Source organism: Cebus imitator, unplaced genomic scaffold (genome assembly GCF_001604975.1).
Source record: "Cebus imitator isolate Cc_AM_T3 unplaced genomic scaffold, Cebus_imitator-1.0 Scaffold4, whole genome shotgun sequence".
NCBI lineage: Eukaryota > Metazoa > Chordata > Mammalia > Primates > Cebidae > Cebus > Cebus imitator.
This window is the reverse complement of record NW_016107319.1, coordinates 4,324,470-4,338,678: the sequence shown is the minus strand read 5'-3', so window position 1 is coordinate 4,338,678 and position 14,209 is coordinate 4,324,470. Positions and strand designations below refer to the sequence as shown.

Below are 14,209 nucleotides of genomic sequence, written 5' to 3'. Positions count from 1 at the left end.
GTCAGGTAGTTGCAAAGTTTTCACTATATCATGGCTCCACAAAGCCATTGCACTATTTGGGCTTATGTTTAGGTACCCAGCTTTGAGAAAGGGCTGAAGAAGAAATAGAAGATATGTTGATAAAAGTGGCGCATAAACTTTTATGATGGGTAAAGAACTTTATAATGTGGTATAAGATAAATGAGTCTGAATTGGCTGGGAGTAGTGGGTTCATGCCTGCAATCCCAGCACTTTAGGAGGCCAAGGTGGGCGGTTCACCTGAGGTCAGGAGTTTGAGACCAGCCTGGCCAACATGGTGAAACTCCCTGTCTACTAAAAATACAAAAATTAGCCAAGTGTGGTGGCAGGGTCCAGCTACTCAGGAGGCTGAGGCAGGAGAATCACTTGAATCTGGGACACTGAAGCTGCAGTGAGCCAAGATCGTGCCAATGTACTCCATCCTGGGCAACAGAACAAGACTCTGTCTCAAGAAAAAAGAAATTATTCTGAATGTATCCATGTCCAAGAAGATAGTGTCTACTCCTCGCACTACTTTGTATCTAGAATGTCTACTTTTCTCTTCACTAGAGCAATTCCATCATCTGTGACCTAATCCCAAAGGGGAAGGTATATGATTCTCCTTTTGTTAATATGACTTAATGCTCCCAATTTTCCAAATCCACCAAGAGATGCTTGGTGACATTCTTAGTGGGATGCCATAGTCAGCAGCATTAACAGCAGAGTTACTGTCCCTCCAGGCTATTTGGTTCTGTCTGCATGTATAAGGACTTCCTCTTTTACAAAGAAAGTTGTCTCACATTAAAACTATCAGTTTCCTCCTTTAGAAGCAGACAGAGAATACTCTGGACAGCTATGATGGAATAAGTAAAACAGTAATATTATCTCAAATTGTATCTGTAGGGTAACCGCAGGCCAGCTATTGAAGGGGACAGAATCCATCCTTTTCCTCTTGTGGATTTGGTTAAATGTAGTAGTATTAGCAATGGAGCAAGTCATCTAAATTTATCTTGCATGTGAATTTGACACTGACGTTACTCTGGTGGGAGTTGTAAGAACTTCACCCCCTTTAGAAAACAGTGGGCTGGATAAAGAAGATGGATTGTGAAACTCTGTTCAGGATTGAGGTTTCCCGCATACCCAGGTGGGGAAGAATCCCTGTTGAGTTAAAATTCAAAATTCATCTGTCTGTTCTTTCCCTTAGAGAAATTCACTTTTGCCAATGTTTATTTGCATGGTTTGATTTTCTACTTGTTTATCTGCCCTTCTGTCCATACAAGTGTGTCTGTGACAGTGATGGGCAGCCCCAGCTGTCACTCAGGGATGGATGACAGTGGTGATAGTCAGTTAGTATTGATAGCAAAGTAGTCACAACAGCTGAACTTTCTGGTCTTAACAGTGTACTGTAGTTATGCAAGAGGTTATCACTGGAGAAAATGGATGAAAGGTACCCAAGATCTTCTTCTACATTTTTTTTGGAAACTTTCTGTATAATTATGTCTCTATGATTATTTGAAAATAAAAAGTTAAAAATAATGGTAACCATAGGCTAGGCTCTGCATTCAGAATTGGGTTGGTACAAATTTCTTCATGTACCCATCATGACCTGAGATAATTTTCTTAGCCTCTCAAAGCCTACTATTTATCAAAGGAACATAATGTTTGTGCCCATATAATCGGGCTGTGAGTTCCATGGATAGAAGTTCTATTTATAGAACATTTAGGGCAGTGGCAAGCATATGGCTTACGCCCTTCTAATTGTATTATTATCAACAGTAATGTTATCAGTAACGCTATCATCATTAACATGATTAACTTACCTGAGTCCTGGGTATTAGGGTAGCAGGCAAAAGGTCTTGTGACAACCTCTCATTTTGTCTAGGATACTTCAAGGCTTTGTGAGAATGTCTCAGAAATATTTTATTGTCAATTGTTCTACCATAGCTCTTACAAATACCAACTCTTAACCCACAAAAAGGTCAATTATAGATAAAGGAAAGGACCTCATTGTTGGAGAAAGACTTAGATCTGAGGTCTGGATTTGCACTTATTCACTTCAAGACCTTCTGTTTCCTAATCTGTGAAGTGGGTGTGCTAAAAATTAGTTTATTACCCTAGCTCCTGTAGAGATGAAGTGAGATAGTGCATATATAAAGTAACTAACATTGTCCGTTACTTAGAAGGTGCTCAAAGAATACCAGCTGCTCTGGCTGTTAGTTTATATTAGTAACAGGCAATAATACGGCATTTGTAGCAGTTTCACAAACAGGTGAAGCCCTATGCAGCATGCCTTTCCAGCAAGAAATGCTTCAGCACAATGTTGGGATATTCCAATGGGGAAATTTTTTTCAATAATGCAGGGCAACCGTGGATGGTTTTGACCTTGTTCTCAGTGCCCTGAGGTGCTAAGTGAGTCAGAACATGTCTCAGTACTAGTAAAAACGAAGGGACTAGCTTGGGATTCATTTTTTATTCAACAAAACATTTTGAATGCTTTTGTGTATGTGTGTGTGTGCACCTCAGACACTGTTTGAGGCAACAGTGATAGACAAAAGAAAGAAAAAAAGGAAACCAGACGAGGTTTCCTTTCTTTACTCATAGAGTTCACAGTCCTGTTGGGATGGACACCAAAATGTGCATATAATGTCAGACTTTGAGAAGGGTTTTAAATGACAAGACAGGGTCCTCTGAGATGCTGGAAAAGGAAGAACCTCCGTCTTCCTAAGTGCCTGATGCTGTTGGTTGGAAACTTCGCTTGTTCTGTATGTTGCTGATTTTTTAAGGGCTGAGCACGTTTCCCTTTGGAATTAAAACCTCAGAAGTGACCAGATCCAGTCTCTGACTTGTACAAAGTACCATAAATATTTTATTGTCAGTAACTTCTAAAGAGTTGAGAAAAACAACCTCTCCATTGCCTTCTGTAACTCCAAATGGAAAATCAGGATGGAACATTTTGCAAACATAACACCTCCTCACCGCAAGTCTGCCACCCACTCGGCTGGCTTGTGTTTCTGGGGCTGGTGTTTGTCAGCCGTGGCAAGATGGCTTCCATCCACTTCTCTATTGAGGCTGGGGAAGTGAAATGAGACAAGGAGCTTTGCTGGAATCCATAACATGAATTCTCATCATCTTTGCTGTTTGTTGTGTTTCATGAATTACGGCTTCAGCACAACTTCAGAGTTCTTTGTTCAAGAGATGATTTTCTGTAAGCTGGCCTAGTTACTAGAACAAAGGTTTATATGTTTAACTAAATGAGGTCAGATTTGAATCCATCTCCAAGTATTTAAGCATATACATTGTAGGATTCTGACAGATTTGGATACCTAGCATGAGCAAGTTGTGTGAGATAAGATAAAAAGAAGATAAAAATATGCAGCACATTGGAATCTTGTTCAATGAGGTAATGTAGCAAAGCGACTTTGTTGAATTTTGTATGCTTGGTGCTTAGAACAATAATCAGCTCATAACTGGTGTTCAGGAAAAGATTTCTTATCCTCATTACCAGAAATCATCATCACCATCACCATCATCATCATCACCATCACCACCACCGCTACCATCTTCATCTTTATCTTGTTATGGATTCAGTAACAAGAATTTTTCAATAATACCAGATTATCTTCAAATTCTGGTTCTCTCTCTTACAAATGTACTAGATCTTGTGTATTGGAAGTATTTTTCATTTGTTTAGCACCTCAGTGTTCTTATCTGCCAAAGGAACCATAATGACTACTGCATGGGGTGATTGTGAATACTAATCTCCTGACATACAGTAGGTTAGAGTCTAACACATGTCACTTCTTCCCGTCTTCTCTAGAGGAAGAACTTCAGTGGACTAGAAGGGGACCAATTTTATCCCCCTAATGGGACATATGTGCATACAGGACTTTCTAGATTATAAAACACATCCCAATAGATTTTCCCTCTAAAGCATCGTAAGAGTCTCACTGTGAAGAATAATATACATCACTATTTATATTTTATGAATAAGGAAGCTGAGGCACCTGAAGGTTGAATGACTTGCCAATAGTTTTATCATTATGCTCTTGATGCCTCAATACTTGTCTTTGATCTCATAGTCACAGCATTAAAAAGTTGGATAGTAACTAACACTAGAAATTACCTGACCTAACATAGTGTTTTTTATTTTATTTCTTTTTACCACAATTCATAAAAGATTTTACATTCTGAACCCATTCCTCCACATAAAGTTTTCATGAAACGATACAAACCTTAAACTATTTTCTTCTTCTCTCATGTGTGTAGTTTATTTCATTTAAACAATGTTGGTAAGACGACCCCCTACGTGGGTTTTACAGCCTAAGAGATCAGACTGGCAGAATCAAACACACAGAATATTTTTCTCCAGAATCATGTATCAGAACTCCCTGGGGCGCCTTTTGACAGTGCCCATGCCTGGATCCTGCCCTCGGAGATTCTGACGCAGGAGATCTGGTGTGAAGCCTTGGAATCTGATATTTTTAAAGAATACCCAAGGAACTCATGTTCCTCTGACTAAGGACCATGTTCTGTTGCATCTCTCGGGTGGTTTCCACCTGAAACTCTTTCACTCTTTCTCTATTTTTTTTTTTCTTTTTGAGATGAAGTCTTACTCTTTTGCCCAGGCTGGAGTGTGGTGGTGCAGCCTCAGATCACTACAAACTCCACCTCCCAGGTTCAAGCAAGTCTCATGCCTCAGACTCCCAGGTAGCTGGGATTTCAGGCACCTGCCACAACGCCTGGCTAATTTTTGTATTTTTAGTAGAGGTGTTTTGTCTCAGGTTGGTCACGAACTCCTGACCTCAGATGATTCACCCGCCTTGGCCTCCCAAAGTGCTGAGATTACAGGCATGAGCCACCATGCCCTGCCAGTCATTTTATGGTTGGTTGTTTTTGAGTATTCTCTTCATCATTCCCTAGGACATTAATGTTTCCACCAGAGAATTTGTCAGTCTTGGTCTTGTTCCTGTTTCCTAGTTTGAAGGACAGGAGTTGACTTCTCAGGTGAGGACAAGAGCATATGGTGTGTGAGAATGGCTGCTGTCCTCACATATTGAGCTGGAGTCTTAGGAGATAGAGCCTCTTGTCCTCTGTGGTTATGTGGTTAGAGAGGGGAGCTGATGCGTCCCTTTAAGGAACCTTGAAAGGGCTGCTTGTTTTAACCCTCATTTCGTGATGCATTGCAGACATCCCCAAGGTATGATTGGGAATGGAAATGTAAGAACGGCACAAATACTGTGTATCCAGATTTTCATTCCGACCTCGAAGAGCTGGGAATTAAAAAGAAAAACATCACCCAGGGGCCACGTGAACTAGAACCTGCAAAAAAGACCAGCAGGAAGGTTGAATTCATGCAGACAGCCTTTCCACCCTCACCTCCTCCTCTGCTACACAATTGAATTACAAGTTTAATCACTTCAGAAACCACATTCATTCCCTCCAGTCGAATGATCTCTCTTTCCATAGCAAGGAGCCTTGGTGATAAGCAGCTATCTGTGGGAAGGGTGGATGGGCCTCTCAAAACCTCTCCCTCGACCGGCAAGAAAGACGCGAGCAAATAAAAACTGAAATTGTTTTGACATTTCACTCTGGTTGTTGTAGTTTTCATAATAAAGGAAGAACAAAGTATTTGCAGCTTTAAATAAAGAGGCTGCATTTGGCATTGATGTGGGGTTCCACCAGGGAATTTTTTGTATGAGTTCTTATTTTTGCTCACTGGGAGAGAGAAAAAAACAATAAGGCATGAAAAGGCAAACATCCAAGAAAAGGAGAAAGCCAGACCCCTGTACGTTTTCTTCATACCATTTATCACCACTGGAATATTGCGGTCATCTTAGAATTTATTTTTTTCTTTCTTAAAGTCTGCTGCTGCGCTTAACTATGAAGTCTATAGAGACAAAGATGGTTTTGGATTTTGCTGACCATTTCATTAAATGTGAATGAATGAATTCATTTACATAATGCATACTATGAGAGCCAGGCCGTGTGTGCACGTGTGTGTGTGTGTGTGTGTGTGTGTGTGTGTGTGTGTGTGTGTGGTTTTTGGTGATTTGATTTTTAATTATATCCTTACAATAATATGGTGAAGCTCCTCATCATTGGCCCCATTAAACAGAAGCAAAAACTAGTGCCTGGAGTATCACAATAAGATTGTCCAAGACTACACAGCCAATCTGTAAAAGAGCTGGATTTCAAAATCTTCCAAGTAATCATCAGCTATGGTATTTTAAAGATCGATTTGCGGTTAAACACACAGCTTTGTTACAAATTCATGCTCTCTGATGTTCTCACAGTATTTTAAAAAATTTACCTATTCGTATCTCTTTTAGCTCTTTTTCATCCATCTTCTATCTCTTCCCTTTTATCCCCGAATGTTTGCCCTCCCCTCTTAAGAAAAAATAAAATAAGATAGTAGCAAGCTCCCTGCTGGATTTTATAACTTTGCATACCATATATTTAGTTTAGTAATGAAAAATTCCATCTCCAGGCGATGCATAGAATCGCATTTCTAATGTTTTTTAAACAGCTATTAATGTGGTCGAGCGCTGTTTTTTTTTTTTTTTTTTTTTTTTTTTTTCTTTCCCTTCCTCCTCTATATATTTATCTGCTCACTGGTGCGCTGTGAAGCTGAGAGTAGGAGCCAGAGGAGGAGCAAGCTGTGATTGATGGCCAGGCCTTGCTGGCAGAAAAAGTCCCATCTGGGTTGGTTTTAGGAGCAGTCAGATGTTGAGGGGGAGGTCAGCCAGGCGGCCTCAGCCCCCCACCTTCCTCAACACCCCGATCATCCACACATTGCACAGTGTGCATACCCTCGCTCGTAACTGAGGCGTGCTTTGGGCAGATGCTTTGTGGTGTGGGACAAGAACAGCTGCTAAGTTTATGGAGGAGAAAGGAAGCAGGATGGTGCAGCAGGTATTTTTTTTTTCCGTTTAATCTTTCACTCAAAATTGTGATTTGAATTAAGCTGAAAGCTTTCCTTGCTTTAAGTCTGTGCTGTCTGTGATCCGTAGCTTGCTCCTTGAATCACGTTCAGGGAAAGGAGAGGAGTTTCAGCAAAGTGTGTGTGTGTGTGTGTGTGTGTGTGTGTGTGTGTACGCCTTCTGCTTGATGTGTGGAACTGAGCTGGTCTTAGAACCAGCAGGTTAATGGTGTCATTTTGCATTTTTCTTCTTTGTTTCAATGCCCCTGGGGCATGATGCAGTTTAGCTCATTTCAGTTCAGCACAAGAGGCTTTCTCTGAATATGCGCGATTTCTTGCCAGAGATGTAGCGTAGACCATGCTACTAAACTAAAGTAAAACAAACTGTCAGCAGGACTGAAAACTGCAGGCAAACACCAAGAATGGATAGATTCCTCCAGTGAGTCCATGCTGGGGGCGGGGGTCCCACTGCGGGAGTCGCTCCTTTCCTGGGGTGTGTGGACAGATGCAGTCAGCTGGCTTATTAGATCTTGACAATTCCTGTGCATTTCTTCATTATAAGGGTTGAGTTTAGGCCAGAGGAGGTTCTCTGCAGCAATAAATAAACTGGGGACAAATAAATTCCAGATGCAGAAAGGGAGGGTGTGCTCAAGAAGTATGACTATAAAGGTGGGGACATGCAGGTGTGTGAGTGTGCACCCACACATACCCACACACGAAGACTTACTTATTTTAAAGTCCACCTGGATGGCTATGAAAGCAGGTGCTTTGCCTTCTCCGTGAGAATCAGGTAGTTACATGGAAAAGAATGGACCCATTTCACGTTTGGCCACTTTAAGATTATTTCTCAGTTGAAATATGGTTTGCATTAGATTTTGAGCCAAAATATTTTGCTAAACCTGACTGGCTACTACTCTTGCTTCTCTTACTAGTTTCTCAAAGCTACTCCATTAAAGCACTCATGGCAACAAATGGGAGAAAGGCAATGTCTTAAAAAAATTCTCATGTTCTTTTCTCTCTGACTCTGTCTTCTGAGTCCACTTCAGGGAGAAAATTAAGGGTTCAGAGTATTTCTGTGACCAAAGAAATTCTCTGAGCATCGGAAGAGTGGCCCTCTGAATGTGTGCATACAAGGGTCGACATACTATGCTAATAGTCAGATTACAGTATTTGTCTTAAAATAGCAATGATAACCAGGCTATTTCATGCCTCAGTAAAATATTTAAATTGAAATGACATTTTTTATAAATTTTAGGATTCAGACTTGGTTGCATTTTAATAATCTTTTTGCTCTCTGTAACTGGAGTGAAAGCTACACATTGGGGTGTCTTGAGTAATGACAGGTTTCCATCATCCTGCTGTCATTGAGTTGCTCTCATTGACTGAGACGTTTGGTGTCTGAAGACAAGGAAGTTTCTTCTACCTTTATCCTAATAGATGTTGTTTATTTCAAGCTTCCAGTCAGTTATGCAGCAGCGATAGTGGGCTTCAGGCATGAGATGTTGACCTTCTTTCGTCCCCTTTTGTGTACTGAGCAACAACTCAAGAAAGTCCAGGCACTGAAATTAAATGTTAACTTTGCAAACGCTCTTGAAGCGTTAGCTTGATGATGTGGGGAACACTTGCTGAGCAGATCATCCTCCTCATCAGCTAGAAACACCCACAAGCACCCTGACTCTGCAGATATCACAGACTCCCTGATCATTCCACTTATTTAGGGAAAGGTGGGGGTTTGGCATTGGAGTAGGAGAAAGAAGGCAGCTTCTGCAAATGCGGGAGTGCCTCGCCAGGATGCTCCAAATAATTTTGCCTGTCACTGTCCCCTACATGAAGTTGGCTTCAACTTCCAACTCGGGAGCCTGTTCACGTGCCTAGGATTTGCCGTGACCTGGAGTGGAAAAGATGCCCTTAATGTGAATGTATTTTTCCAGAAAATACATTCATCCAAGCTAGGAATCTAGGAACGTCACCAGGGAGGAAACAAAGACATCTCTGGAGCCATTTGAAGGTGAAAAATAATTCCATAGGAAGTACAATGGTCTTAATTAAATATTAGCTGTAATTATCCTAAAGTGCAAATGTTGGGAATATTAATTAGGGTCTCTCTGGAACGGCTGTCAGTGTTAATAAGTAACTATAGGGGGTCCCGCCAACATCTGTTTGAGAACTCCAGGTACAGGATGAAATCCGGAGCCCCATGTTCCTGGATGCTCACTGCAGGCTCCCTGGCTACCATGGAATCATTCCTAGAGCATGGTGCGCTGTATTTGCCAGAATTGCACAACTCATGATAGAGGTGGGTGGTTTGCATTGGCACCAGTGGTGCCCCAGCTGGCCTTTGTCTTTCCTGGGATAGCCTCAAAGCACTTTGAAGTCAGGCGTAAGGCTTGAGACAGTGCAGAAGTTTCCCAGGCTGCGGCCCCACTACTTTTGAAGGGTCACCCACCTAATCTGGCCATTGGAATTGTGGGCATCTTTGAATCACTATCCTCTGGCTTCCTCACAGGGAGTAACATCCTAACACCTAAAACACAGTTCTGTGGTGTATATGATAGAGAGGGAGTTGCTTGTTTAAAAATGGGAAATGAGCTCCCCACCAGGTGATTGTCTTGCTAGATGAGAGATGCCGTAACACACGATACATATAGGTCTTGGTTTAACTGTTGGCTCCCCTGAGAACTACCTGTGGCTGTGACCTTGCATCATTATTTCCAAGTTTTGGGCTGGAGCCTCTTTGATGACAAAGTAAAGTGAGATTAGAGATGGAATGCATGCGAAGTAGGGATTCTGGACCTTGGCACTATTCACATTTGGGGCGGGACCGTCCTTTGTGGGTCAGGGCAGTACTGTACACTTCAGGATGTTGAGCAGCATCCCTGGCCTCCATCCATAGGATGGCAGTAGCACATACTCCCTCCTTTGTGACAGTCAAAATGGCCTCCAGTCATTGCCTAATGTCCTGTGTAAAACAGTCACACCTTTGTAAGAACAACCCCTATGAAGCACCCAGCACAGTGCCTGGCACCTATTAAGTTTTCTTCTGAGGACCAGTGAGGAGAAGAGGCTGCTTTTGATTGAAGCCTGAGGCCATCATGAACTTTCTGCTCATAAGCCTTCTTCTGCAGATTTAAAGCCTGTGTGTATGTGTGTTTACAGGACAGAGATCTGGTGATGGAAAGTACATTCCCAAAAAGATCCTGACTCGCTGGTTTTGTACCATTCTCAGTATTTCCAGCCTCCAAGACTAGCTATCACCCCTCTTTGGTTTAGAGAGAATACAGCCCCCTTCTCTTTCTGCTTCACTGCTTTATTTCCTGCCCAAACTATTTATGTTGTAATGGCTTTGTAACTGATGATCCCATATCTCGTGACATTCTGCCATAGCTTTTAGAAAATATTTTTCCACAAAGAACCAATAGTAGATCACTCAGGCTTGGTGGGCTGGGCAGTCCTCTGTCACAACTATTCAATTCTGCCATTGTAGTACAAAAGCCACTGTAGACAGTCAACAAAGGAGCATGGCTGTGTTTCAATAAAAGTTTATTTACAAAAACAAAATGCGGGCCAGGTTTGCCCCGTGAGTGATTTGCCAGGTCCTCTCGTCATCCCCCTACTTTATGGAGCACAGAGTTCATTTTCTCAATCACATATTCACTTGGAACACACTTGCAAATGTCCACTTTGCAGCTAGTATGCTGTTGGACCATGGATATGGGGCAGGGAATGTGGCATAGTGTCCTGTTTTCAGAAAGGTCACAAACAAATAAAAAGACAGTGGCAGTGCTCGGAGCTGTGTGAGCTATGGCCACCAGCTGTAGCGGAGCCGAAGAGATGGGTGACTGACCAGGTTTCAGCATCAAGGAAGGCTTGCTGGAAGAGGGACTCTTAATGGAGACTGAAGAAAGCATAAGAACTAGCTGGGCAAGGGGGTAGGTGAGGCTTTCTAAGCTGAGGGGCAGTGAATGTGAAGACTTCATGGGGTTGGGAGGATGGAGCTCTTCTCCCTTAACTGACCACAAGCTTTGGGAGGCCATGGCACTTCTCTGCTCCATATAGAGAGAGCTCCAGTTCTATGAGGAGCCTTAACTCTTTTGCAGGAACTAGTGCGAATGAGCCACTTTTCTTGAGGTTGCTCTGCACTGATGGAAATCCCCAGGGTTATATATGTTGCTGGTGAAAGTATCTTCTGCTGGAGGTGGAGGAGGGAAGCCTTTGTCTTCATCTGATCATTGTCTGGACCACTGCTCCTGTGATTATTCTGTTCTTCCCTGTAGGGACTCAGACACGTCTGTGTTTCAATGAAGAGATGGGCCAGGTAGAAGATTGGGGAGGCAGAAACAGATCTTTGAGCAGAAGCTGCTTCTGGCACAATGAATTTCTCATCAGATGGTTCCCAAGATCCCAACATTTCTGGGGCTTTTCATCACCCATGGAGAAGTGGCATCACTATGGAATTTCTGTACAGAAGGATATGTTCCTTGAACAGCCCAGAAAAAGAAAAGATGCTAGTTTAGTTATAAAACAGCAGAAGTTTTTTTTTTTTAATTAGTCAAGACCCTTTCAGTTGTAAGTAACAGAAAAACTAGCTTAAAAAATGAGACAAAGGGTACAAAGTGTCAGTTTTACAAGACAGATACATTCTGGAGATTTAAGTAAAGCATGGGAACAGGAGTTAAAAATACTGTATTATATACTGGAAATGTGTTAAGGGGATAGATCTTAAATTAAATCTCAACACACACACACCACACACACAAATGGAAATCATGTGGAAGTGATGGATATGCTAATTACCTGAAATGTGGTCACTTCACAATATATACATATTTTTATGTTAATGATATCTCAATAAAGCTGTTAAAAAATAGGACATTTACTGACTTGGGTAACTAAAGCAAATAAGGGCGGTACTAACTGTGGTTAAAGGTGGATTCAAAACTTCAAATGATGTCACCGGGACTCAGTGGATACTTCTGTGTTCCTCAGTTTCTTCTCTTCATTTTCCTCTAGGTTGGCCTTACCTGTAGGCAGGTCCTCTTCAAGTGGCAGTTTTTTTTGTTTTGTTTTGTTTTTTTTGAGATGAATGGCCCAGGCTGGAGTGTGGTGGTGCAATCTCGGCTCACTGCAACTTCCACCTCCCAGGTTCAAGCGATTCTCCTGCTTCAATCTCTCAAGTATCTGGGATTACAGGCATGCACCACCATGCCTGGTTAATTTTTGTATTTTTAGTGGAGATGGGGTTTCACCATGTTGCCCAGGCTGGTCTTGAACTCTTGACCTCAAGTGATCCACCCGCCTTGGCCTCCCAAAATGCTGGAATTACAGGCGTGAGGCAACATGCCCAACCTAAGTGTCAGTTCTTGGCAGCTTCAGGCTTATGTTGTTTTTGCAGCTGCCAATCACAATGGAAAGATAACTTCTTCCCCAAAACTATGGCAAAATTCCAGGGCGACTGGGACTCAGTGGTGTGACTAGGGCTTAACGTACAAATGGTTTCACTAGACAGATGGGCATGAACCCAAATCCATGGGACTATCTCAGTGGGACCTTCTGACTGGCCAGGTTGGCGTCCTATGGCTCATCTCTCAGTGATCGGGAGCTGGATTCAAATGTATCTACACCATACAGGCTGAGAGTGGAACTGGGGTCTTATTGAAGAAACAGGAGTGGAGACAGACCAGCAATATCAGCAAGTCTTTTGTGTCTTCCCAAGGATAGACAGGGTTAACTGCTCATGGATAGCAATCCAGCCTCAGCATAGGCACACCCTTCATGGCCCCAGTGCTACGGAAACATGTTAGGAAGACAGAAAGAAATGCTTGTGCCCTTTTATTTCCAATGGCACAGACATTTGGAGAAATTTGTCCAGAGGAGGCAAGAGGCTGATGGAATGTTTTTCCTTGTAAAATGTTTAAACTTATCCTAAGCTTCGTTCTCTTCCAAGTGTCATCTTTAACATTCTAATTAAGGTCCCTTCTAAACAAATGCACCAGTTCTGTCTGTGTGCTTCTCTGAGAGCGAACTTTTTTTTTTCCTTCCTTCTTTCTGTCATCATGTTTTTGCTGCACTCAAATTGCTTTAGAGAAAGGGGATTTCAGATGTTGGTGGCGAGTACTGAAGAGAGAGGAGCAATTCTGACATTTTTGCCCTAGTATCATTATACGAGGGCTAAAGTCACATCTAATTGACCACAGACAATGGGAGAGGCAGCTATTTGGTGTGCTTAATTGCTAAGTTTTTTTCCACTCTCTCTGTCTTTCTGACTGTGTAATCTCATCTCCTGAGACCATGGAAAATCTGGACCTTTAGGGTTATAATTTCTTATGCCGTGTGTGTGTGTGTGTGTGTGTGTGTGTGTGTGATGGTAGAACTGTGGAGGAGGAAGTAGAGAGAGAGATGCTTCCTGAAATGGAAGCATCTGAATTCAGGTTTTTGTTGTGTGTGTTTTTTAAATTCTTCTGAGTTGGCTGTAATTGTCACACTGCATGTTTTGCCTAGATCTGAAGAATGAATTGTTATGTAATACTCCGTGCTCATAAAAAAAAATAAGGTAGGGAGGGAGAGGCATTGACTAATGAGACTAAGAGTTAAATCCAATATTTTTCAGAAATGCTTAAAATGTGGATGTCAGAGAGGATGATCTTTGTCCAAATTAGGCCCTGAATTTTTATTAGCTGCTTCATTTTGGCACTGGGGACATCATACACACACACACACACACACACACACACACACACACAAAACACACAAGCACACGGACACTGGGAGCATTAAAAGGATCCTCCCTCTTCCCATTATGTGAGCCAAGTCACATAAAACTTTGATTAAATTCAAATGCTTACATAAATTGTCTCTCCTCTCAAGAACACACACGTTCAATTTAATCTCTCTTGGCACTTTGAGTATCAAATCAAGGTTCTGCTGTCACTGCGGACAACTAAATGTTCACAGCTTCCAAAATGGGAATGAAATAAAAAGGATCTGACAGAAAAAAAAAATCCAATCTAGTAAGCCACAGACCCTCATTGTCTTTGAATATTAGGCAGAGTGACTTGGGAAAAGTGACTTTATCTTTCCAAGACTCGGTTTCTGCATCTCTAAAATGGGGAGAAGTGGTTACTGTTTCCTTATAGGTTCTGGTGAAGATGAGCTGAGATTGGTCCATCTCAGCCTGGTGGTGTCATGGTGACCTCTAGAAAGTTGGCAGTCACGATTGTCCTGGGATCTGGGAGGAAGCTTTCTGCAGGGTGCCTCCTCATGATGTTCTCCCTCTCTCCACCTTTTTGATTTTTC

The 14,209-nt window shown here is 42.1% G+C and overlaps 1 protein-coding gene across 40 annotated transcripts in view; it reads left to right on the top strand.

The window, feature by feature from the left end:
* The window catches only part of RBFOX1 (RNA binding fox-1 homolog 1), a 754,257-nt gene that overhangs the window by 533,493 nt on the left and 206,555 nt on the right, over nucleotides 1–14,209 (top strand). Inside the window, exon 1 of one of the 40 annotated variants that reach the window (XM_017533955.2) lies at nucleotides 6,648–6,909. The exons of the other annotated variants lie outside the window; for them this stretch is intronic. Within the exon in view, the coding sequence (XP_017389444.1) occupies nucleotides 6,877–6,909 (33 nt within the window). The 5' untranslated portion in view covers nucleotides 6,648–6,876. Of the gene's footprint in view, nucleotides 1–6,647; nucleotides 6,910–14,209 lie in introns of those variants that run through there. 40 annotated transcript variants of the gene reach the window in all.